Source organism: Nicotiana tabacum, chromosome 4 (assembly GCF_000715075.1).
Source record: "Nicotiana tabacum cultivar K326 chromosome 4, ASM71507v2, whole genome shotgun sequence".
Lineage (NCBI taxonomy): Eukaryota > Viridiplantae > Streptophyta > Magnoliopsida > Solanales > Solanaceae > Nicotiana > Nicotiana tabacum.
In genome coordinates, this window is record NC_134083.1 from 144786111 (window position 1) to 144795121 (window position 9011).

The window sequence follows — 9011 nt, forward strand, 5'->3', positions numbered from 1 at the left end:
TTGACCATCTATTAAGACTTCATTGACTTTAATAGTATCCTGTATGTCATCTCTTGCCATTCTACTGTGAAGATGACCAAGTTTAAACCAATTGTCAAACAAAAAACTAACATTATCATTCCTCGCTTTCCATTGGACGAAAGGCTCTATTCTACTCTTTATTTTACACATGGACTTCCAACTGTGAGATTGCCCGTTCCTCCATTGAGATTTGACTGGATGCCCATCGGTATAATATTTGGCTTTCATAAATTGTGCTTCATTTCTCGATTAATCTTTCTCTACAAAACTTGTTAAGAAATATAGAAGACTAAAATATAATTATTCTTGCTTTTGTTTAAAAAAAAATTATTTTTATATATAAAAATACATGAGTACTTTATATTCTTTTTTTTTTTTTTTTTTTGTCATAAGAGTACTTTATATTCATCAAGAACAAGAAATATTCCCTTTAATGTAATTTTATAGAGTATAACTTTTTTCACACAAAAAAAAAAAAAAGGGTTTGTCAATGTCCTTCTCACCTCGGGCACCACGGGCAGTCATATGGGCAGAACTGACATCCGGCTCGCGGTCAGCTTTAAATAATTCACTTTCACAACCCTATTTCTCCTCTCTTCCCCATCTAACATTAATTATATTTTTCCTCTTAACAAAATATTCCAGAAATTCAAAAAAATTAAAAAATCACTTCGCACTCAGAGAGAGAGAGAGAGAGAGAGAGAGAGAGAAAGAGAGAGAGAACCAAATTCGAAGATCTCATCAAAAAGGAAAACGAAGAGAGATCTTTTACAGCTCTGTAAGATTGTTAGTCAGTTTTTTTCTGTGAAGATCGTTATTTTTTTCTTCAAAATTCTCTTCCTTTTTTAATTTCTCATTTTTAGCAAAATTTGATGGAAAAATTGGGTATTTTATTGAGTTTTAAGGTGGGGTTTTTATTGTATGGAAGTTTTAGATTGAAGTTTTGGTTTTGATTTATAACAATTGGTGTGTGATTTTTACACATGCAACTAGGGTTATTTTCTTGATAAGGTAAAAGTGTTGACTAGAATGATTTGGAACTAACTTTTTTCTTCAAAAATTATTTCTTGTAGCTGAATTTGATGTAAATTTCAGGTGATTTTGTTGAGTTTTATGGAAGGTGAAAAATGTTTAGTCTTGGAGCTGAAATGATGTCTTTTATTTAAAGGGTGTGTTTCCCAGCTAGTGAAATGATTTGTTTTTTTTAATTCAGAGCATTTTAGCTTGTTGTTGAATTTCTTGGGGTAAAATTGCTTATAAGTTTTTGAATTTAGAGAAATAGGTTAAAAATGTGGAAATTTAGCTGTTTTAGGAAAATTTTAATCTTAGTTTACTGAATTATGAGTTTTCCTTTTTAATAAATGGGTTAGAAATGTTTCTTTAATGATGAGTTAATAATTATTGATAGATTGTTGAAGCTAATTTTTGGGCTGTTTAAGGCTTTGAGATGCTTGGTGGTAAAATTGTTATTTCTCCTTAACATTTTTCATACATCAGAGAAAGAAAATTTTAGGTTAAAACAGTGTACTTAAAGTAAACAAAGGAAATTTATAACTTGGTGTTTTTGTACCCCTTGAGTATAAACATGTAGCTTGGTTGTTGGTTCTGTCCTTTGAATTTTTGGCTCAATGTTTCATTGGCAAGAGTATCATCTACTATCGGGACGGAATTGCCATCTAGGTTTTTATGGATATTATGTCCGGGTACAAAATACGTAGTAGCCAAGCATAAGTTGTATTTGCATCTGCACTCTTCAAACCTCTTTCTGTTTTTTCTTTTCAAATTTTAATCGATTATATTTTTCATGGTAAAGTCTTCTTGTCACTTTTGGATTTAGGATGTAACCGAGTACATAGGAGTGAACATCTGTCGCTTTCTTAACAAGTAGTATTTCCTGTAATATGAAGAAATTTTTTGAGATACTATGTCCATTTTTTATTTTTTTTTGATGAAGTAAGTGGTATATTAATAACAAAAGTATCCAGAGAATGCAGAATTACAAAATAGGAAAAGTATCAGCTCATAATGTAGCCAAAAACAATCAGTGGATTATAGAGCTGATAAATTCCAAAAAGAGGTCAGGATTATATACAGGGGTATGGTTAACCCAACTAAAAAGGAAAACTAAACATCTAGCCTTAAGTTGATATCTGGCAGTTGAAATATCATCAAAGCATCTTTGATTCCTTTCTGTCCATAAGCACCACCAAATAGAAGCAGGAACCATAGACCAGATTTTCTTGATGGATTTGTCAACTTCCCAGTAGCTCCAACACACAAAGGCTTCCCTGACACTGCATGGCATAGTCCAATGCAGTCCAAAAGGTGCGAGGAACATAGACCATATGTCAGTTGCAACTGAACAATGTAGAAACAGGTGATTGATCGATTCAGAGTCGCAGAGACACATGTGACATCTGTTGGCTAATTGGAAATTCCTTCTGGTGAGGTTATCTTGAGTTAGGCAAGCACCATGTAGAGCAGTCCAGCAGAAAGCACTGATCTTTGGAGGGAGCTTCGTCTTCCATATAAGTTTCCACGGCCATCGATCAATCAATACTTTATTAGAGCTCAGATTAAAATAACTTTCTTTGACTGAAAAAGAGCCTCCCCTCCTTTGAGAAACTATGTCCATTTGTCCACAAGATGCTGTTTTATGATTGTGTCTCATATTAAAGATGCGGCAAGGTTGAATTGTGTATTATCAACTTATGTATTTCCATTTTTAATGCTATGCAGGAGAAATTGAAAGTGCACGTAAATGTTATCCATGCATTACTATTCATATGGTAATGGTTTTGCTCGTGTGAGCTATCAACTTGTCTGAAGCATAGTGTTAATAAATATTAACCTGTACACTAAGTTTATTTACTTCCAAACGTGTTCACCTTTTAGAGTTTCTTATCCTTTCTTCTTGAGATTATGTTTTTAGTTTTCAGTGGAGCAATCGTTTTGAGAGTGATACACCCCATGCATCTTGAGAAAACTATTGTAAAACTGATATTGCTTTATATGTAAGTGTGTTGTGATATTTGCATGGAGTGCTGAAGTGGATGTTATTTTCACTGCTCCCTCTTGACGTGTTTACTCTCCCATTCACATTCATTTATCCTCCCTTATTTTGGTTTGCTTTCTCCCATGGTGTGTATGTGCATGGACTAGAGTTTATTCAGTCTTCAATTTTAGCTATTCTTTTGCTTTAGGAAACCAAATCCATTGGTTCCCGTAGAAACTCACTCCACCTATAATTTGTTCTATGAGAAACTTGGTAGACCTTGCATACCCTTGTTTTGCATGCTGGATAACCCAGCTTTTTCTGTCAATTGTGTTGACTTGGTGTAATAAATCATTTTCCTAAATTTCAGACTTCAGAAGCTAGTTCTTTATTCACTTTGATTTGGAATCACTCCTGTAGTTAGGGAATATGCACTTTCATGCATGCCTCCAGAATACTCGCTATCACTTCTCTATAGATTGGAGAACACTGTATTTTTCCACTTGTTCTAAAAGAAGTAATTTAAAAGATGAATGTGGAAACTTGTGTTTTTCCTTTTCCTCTGGGTCAGTTGTTGCTTGTCATTATAGGGATGGAAAGATAACTATCGATATTATACATCCTAATTTTCCTGATAGATTAAGAAGAGGTCATTTTTTATATATACAGCTTTTAAGTAGCTAGAGTGTTTAAGATTTCAGTGTCATCATGGCATGAAGATTTCCTTCATGGTTGATACAACTAAGGCTTCTGCTGAAGGATAGACTGTTTTGTTTTATTCTCCTGTAAAATGGGTAAGCAATAAAGATATCATAATTTAGGGCTGATCAATGAAGATCCTTTATTCTCTTGAATGGAGGAAAATTTATTACATGATGAAACTTTGATGTGATTAGATAATGGATCTCACCTATATAAAAAAAAAATCTTCAATCTAAAGTGAACTCACCTACCTCTAGATTTAAATGAGAATATTTAATCTTACTTTTAGAAATTAAATGCATTTTTTCCATTATTAAAGTGTAGTATTCGTTAATCAAAAACTTATGGTTTGTTTGATACCGGTTAGCACTATAAGTACATCACTTGTGCCTTATCGGTTGTCTGCTCATCGATCTTCAATTCCTGCTGAAGTTCCGAGTCAGCTCGGAGCTATGTTTTTCTGTATAATACACGACATGAAAATATTAGATGCTGCTAAATACCTGCCTAATGTATTTTACAATGTACAGGTTAACCTGGTAGTTCTACTAGATTGTACATTCTTACAGAGAATAGACTGATTAGATACCGCTCTAACATCCATTCAGTGTTGATGAATGTTCACTGGAGAATTTGATGAAAGAATTATTGTTACTGTTCAAGTGTGTGTTTATCTTTCTGATTCGTTCTCTTTTCATATGTTATGGGTTTTTTGTTTTTTCTTTCTCAAAAAGTGTGTTTATCTTTTGATTCTAGTTTGCATATCAGGCTAAAGGCGTCCCAGTTCAAGCTTAGTTCATAAAAGCGTTACAGTGCGTATAGTAAGATATTAGGCTGGTGGCAACACAATGGAGCCAATAAATCCTAGTCTTGCTGGAAAGCAACGATTACGTTGGACCCATGAGCTTCATGAACGTTTCGTTGATGCCGTTGCACAACTTGGTGGCCCGGACCGTAAGTTCTCAGAGTTTAGTTGTAATTGTGCTCCTATCTTCCCTCTTAACCCGCCTTTGCACTCTAGAAAGGAAAAAAAAATCTATAAGAGAAAAGAATCCTTATTGACTTGCTAGGGAGGCAACCTTCCTGCTGTGCTTTGGACAATATAGTACTTCAGATATATGGATCACAAATAATTTGATCTTTTCCTATGATTATCTGTGTGTCTTACACCTTGCCATTAATCAGTTGCTACGCTTCTAGATGCAGCGCCTAGAAAACCTCTAACAATAAATAATCATTAGGGGAGGTGTGATCCTGTATTTCTACATTTGGGCTTTGAGATTATTTAATGTTTCTGACGTAATTTCCTTTTCTGATTCAGGTGCTACCCCTAAAGGTGTTCTTCGAGTCATGGGTGTGCAAGGGCTAACTATTTACCATGTAAAAAGCCATTTACAGGTACACATGCAGCAGCAAAATATTCTGAAACGTCTTCTGACTCGTTATTTTCTTAAAAAGGAATTTCATTGTAGTGACTAAATTGCATTCATTTGCCTGTTCATTCAGAAATATCGACTTGCTAAATACCTTCCAGATTCCTCATCTGATGGTAGGTTCCATTAGAATTCAAAATGTCAGACGATGGTTATTTCTTAAAGCTTTAAAGAGACTTAATTCATTTGAAATGTGGTGATTTTATGCTTCTCCAGTAAAACACTTTCTGATATCTTTTTTGCCCGCAATTGTGATTGCAAGGGAAAAATTCTGACAAGAAAGAATCAGGGGATATGCTTTCCAGTTTGGATGGTTCATCGTGAGTAGATTTTCCCTGTTTGCTTGTCTATCTGTTTATGAAGACACAAGCATTGAATCTTCCATAATTTACACTAATTTGCTGTATATACCTACTAATGCCTTGCATTCTCCATTCTGATCATCTTTCTTCTTTAGCTGAAATATTTATAATTTGACACGAGGGAATTATTGCTCTTTTCTAGCGCCGGTGTGCAGATAAATGAGGCTCTAAAACTGCAGATGGAGGTGCAAAAGCGACTGCATGAGCAACTGGAGGTATGTTCTCCTGGCGCTTCTTGAACAATTCTTTTGAGAAAGAATAACAATTTGTGTATATATATAATATATATATATATATAGCGCAAAAGCAGTGGATAGATGCCATATTTACAGTACAAAAAACCTTTATCCTCACTCTTCTTACAAGGATTCTGGAGCTTCTTGAATCATTTTGGTTAATTAAAGCATGAGAAGGGATAGAAAGTGAAGAAACGTTGTTTGATTAGCAAGGAAGTTATTTTCAACCTGTTCGAGAGTTTTGTCTTTCAACAGTTACCAAAGTTTCAAGGAGATGTTAGCCACCTGCTTTTTCTCTATTTTTGGTCATCCTATTTTTAACTGCTACTTTTATCTTAAACTTGCCTGCTTTTTCTCTATTTTTGGTCATCGTATTATTAACTTCTACTTATATCTTAAACTTGCCATTGAAACAAACATGTGTAAGAACATTGTTTCCCCTCTGTTACTTGTCTTTAAAATACATTGATTGAGGCTTTAATTGTCTTCCTCTTCAAATGTTGTCCTATCTGCTCTATATATCCCCCTGGAGACATGAAAGAAGCTCTTTTACTAGTTAGATGTATAGTAGCTGACCTTGATCCTGCATTTCATTTTAGATGAAAATATGTAGTAACTAAATTATCCATTTTCCCAAGTCCAGCATCTAAATTCCAATATTTGTTTGTGGCCTTCCAATTGCACATCTTCAAACATTTCCCTTGAAATCTATCTGGATTTGGTTTCTTTCATCATAAGCAGAGATATATTGAGCATGCTTTGTGAAATGAACTGATATTTATTTGTATACAGATAACTTGCTTCATTTTCACTTCATCTCATATATCAGTTTGATAAATAGGAAGTTATGGGACTTGGATTTTATTCCAGCAAAAAGTTTAGGGATTTTGAAAGTTACTTGTCACCACCTCCTATTACTTAGTTTTCTACTTTTACAGGTTCAAAGACAGCTACAGCTTAGAATTGAAGCACAAGGAAAGTACTTGAAGAAGATAATCGAAGAACAACAGCGGCTCAGTGGAGTTCTCTCAGAAGTTCCTGTTTCTGGGGTCACTCCTTCACCAGCAGCAGGTGAAAATGGTCCAGAATCTGATAACCGGACTGATCCTGGGACTCCTGCACCAACATCCGAGTATCCTCTCGTTGATAAGCCTGTACAAGAACATGCCCCTACCAAGAGCCTGTCTATCGATCAATCATTCTCCTCGCAACATGAGCCTCTTACTCCAGATTCTGGTTGCCGTGAGACTTCTCCAATAAACAGCCCTAAAGGTGAAAGGTCATCAAAGAAACAAAGAGTAGGCGCATTTACTAAAGCAGATATGCTACTTCCCCACCAGATATTGGAATCAAGCTTGAGCTCACAATACCAGCAATCAAATCCAGTAGACTTCTTGGCGAGCGACCAGTTCAATCTTTCATCAGGATTGTCTCTTGGCAATGAAGGTTCAAAAGTTTCTGGGAGTAACATGTAAGTTACTCCATATTTGCATGATGCATGTGCAATAGGACTTCAATTGAACTACTATGTGTAGTCTGAAAATATCTGTTCTCATTCAGTCACAGATGCTACTTTGTTTACTGAATGTACTAGGTTAAATATACCTTTTATTCTCAAGAATTACTTTACAACTCTTGCTTTATAGTCACTCTTAACAAAGTTCTGAATTCTTGCCTACTTCACTTGCATTACTTACTGATGCTAGATACTAATGGAGTACTATTTTCTGTTATTTGTAACTCGATAGTATTTCACTAATTTTTAATAACTTCTCAACTGTGAGCTACAATATATAACCAATTATTGTGCACATCAAAATTTTTAATTCACAATCTAGACACTAAATAATACTATGAACTACAATAGTTAAGATTCAAATACACGAGCGGATTGAAAAAAACAGATTGCAGTCTACAACAAATTAAAATATGATACACCTATAGGTCATGGGTTTTCTCGGTGTGATTTATATGTCATGGGTTTGAGTAGACTGTTTACATCACATCCCTTGGGGTACGGTCCTTCCCCGACCCTGCGTGAATGTAGGATGTCTTGTGCACCAGGGTGTCCTTTATACACCTATATATATATAAGTGTCATCAACTATATATTCGCAAATTCCATTTGTAATAATTATCTAAAAAACCACATAGCTAGAAACATATACACAAGAATTAGTTGTTAACATTAATCAACTTTATATTTCAAATCAAAAGAATGGCAACAAGAGCAAGAACCAGGCTGCTTCCTTTACAACTGCAAATGGCATACCTTGAAAAAAGCTTCTTTCTTTGCATAAACACTACTTCTAAATGAATTAATTGCTACAATTTACTGCATGATCTAATTCTCCATCCTTTGAGTTCTCTTTTTCCTTTTTTTCGACATATATAAATATTCCCATTAGGAAACCCTATTCGGTTTACTGTAATATTGTTGCTATAATTCATGGCATCTTTTGCAAGATAATTTCCCTTGTTATTTTTCATGAGGTGGAGATTATTGAATATGATCTGAACTTGATGATGTTAGTATCTGTATTCGAAAAATATAATTTCTGCAAAATAAAACGAAACAAGAAACAAAAAAACATAAATAGAATCAGATGAATAAAGTTCCGATTCCAAAAGAAAATTGTGTTTCCTTAAGGAATTTAATCCCCTCACTGTTGCCCAAGGTTGTTGGATTAATTCCTCTCAGAATAGAACGGAACAACTATTTTGTAATACCGGCGATGAAAATTACAGAATTTCGTCGAACTCAACAAACGGGAGTAAACCATACTGATGCTTACGTTTTGCTATTGAAAACAATGCAGAAATGCAAAAGAGAAAGGGGAGAGTATGCAGATTTCGATGGTCAGAAAGTGAGGCTAAACCTCTGAATTTATAGCCAAACAGTCTGGACATTTCTGTTTGGCCGCGAATTTTAAATTCAAAAACGACCGTTAGTGCGTTAGGAAATTATCCGAGAAATAAAATCTGCGCGAAAATAAACTGAAGTCGAGCCGAGCCGAGCGAGCGAGCGACGATGGCACGAGACACCACTTCTTCTCAACTCTTTAAGAGCTAGAAGATGTGCTTCTCTATATAAGCAGATAGATTTTCTTTCCATTTTTCAATGAGGGACAAAGTGCATTAGTAAAGGAAACAAGTTCAAACTTTTCGTTTCCCTCTAAATTTTTTCCATCCATTTCTCATTCACACCTTTTATCTAATTAGATAAAAATCCAACAATCCCCAACATGAATGGGGAATGGCT

General features: G+C 34.8%; 1 protein-coding gene across 3 annotated transcripts; it reads left to right on the forward strand.

Moving 5' to 3' along the window:
• Positions 1–609: 609 nt before the first annotated feature.
• On the forward strand, positions 610–7367 carry LOC107765049 (myb family transcription factor PHL7). 3 transcript variants are annotated; one of them, XM_075252565.1, is made up of 9 exons: positions 658–799; positions 1117–1190; positions 2761–2856; positions 4475–4672; positions 5040–5116; positions 5225–5267; positions 5414–5471; positions 5656–5728; positions 6688–7367. In XM_075252565.1, the coding sequence occupies exons 4-9, from the start codon at positions 4567–4569 to the stop codon at positions 7222–7224; spliced, it is 894 nt and encodes a 297-aa protein (XP_075108666.1). In that variant the 5' UTR covers positions 658–799; positions 1117–1190; positions 2761–2856; positions 4475–4566; the 3' UTR covers positions 7225–7367. The 3 variants fall into 3 exon arrangements, with proteins under 3 accessions (XP_075108667.1, XP_075108666.1, XP_075108668.1); XM_075252566.1 differs by lacking the exon at positions 1117–1190 and having other exon boundaries at positions 610–799; XM_075252567.1 differs by lacking the exon at positions 1117–1190 and having other exon boundaries at positions 666–807.
• The last annotated feature ends 1644 nt before the right edge of the window (positions 7368–9011 follow it).

What these genes read in the sequence shown, in the direction of transcription:
- LOC107765049 (XM_075252566.1), top strand. Translation starts at nt 4,567, where the DNA reads ATGGAGCCAATAAATCCTAGTCTTGCTGGAAAGCAACGATTACGTTGG. An exon ending in TCCAGATTCCTCATCTGATG is followed by an intron (nt 5,268 to 5,413) that starts GTAGGTTCCATT and finishes TGTGATTGCAAG; the next exon opens with GGAAAAATTCTGACAAGAAA. An exon ending in GACTGCATGAGCAACTGGAG is followed by an intron (nt 5,729 to 6,687) that starts GTATGTTCTCCT and finishes CTACTTTTACAG; the next exon opens with GTTCAAAGACAGCTACAGCT.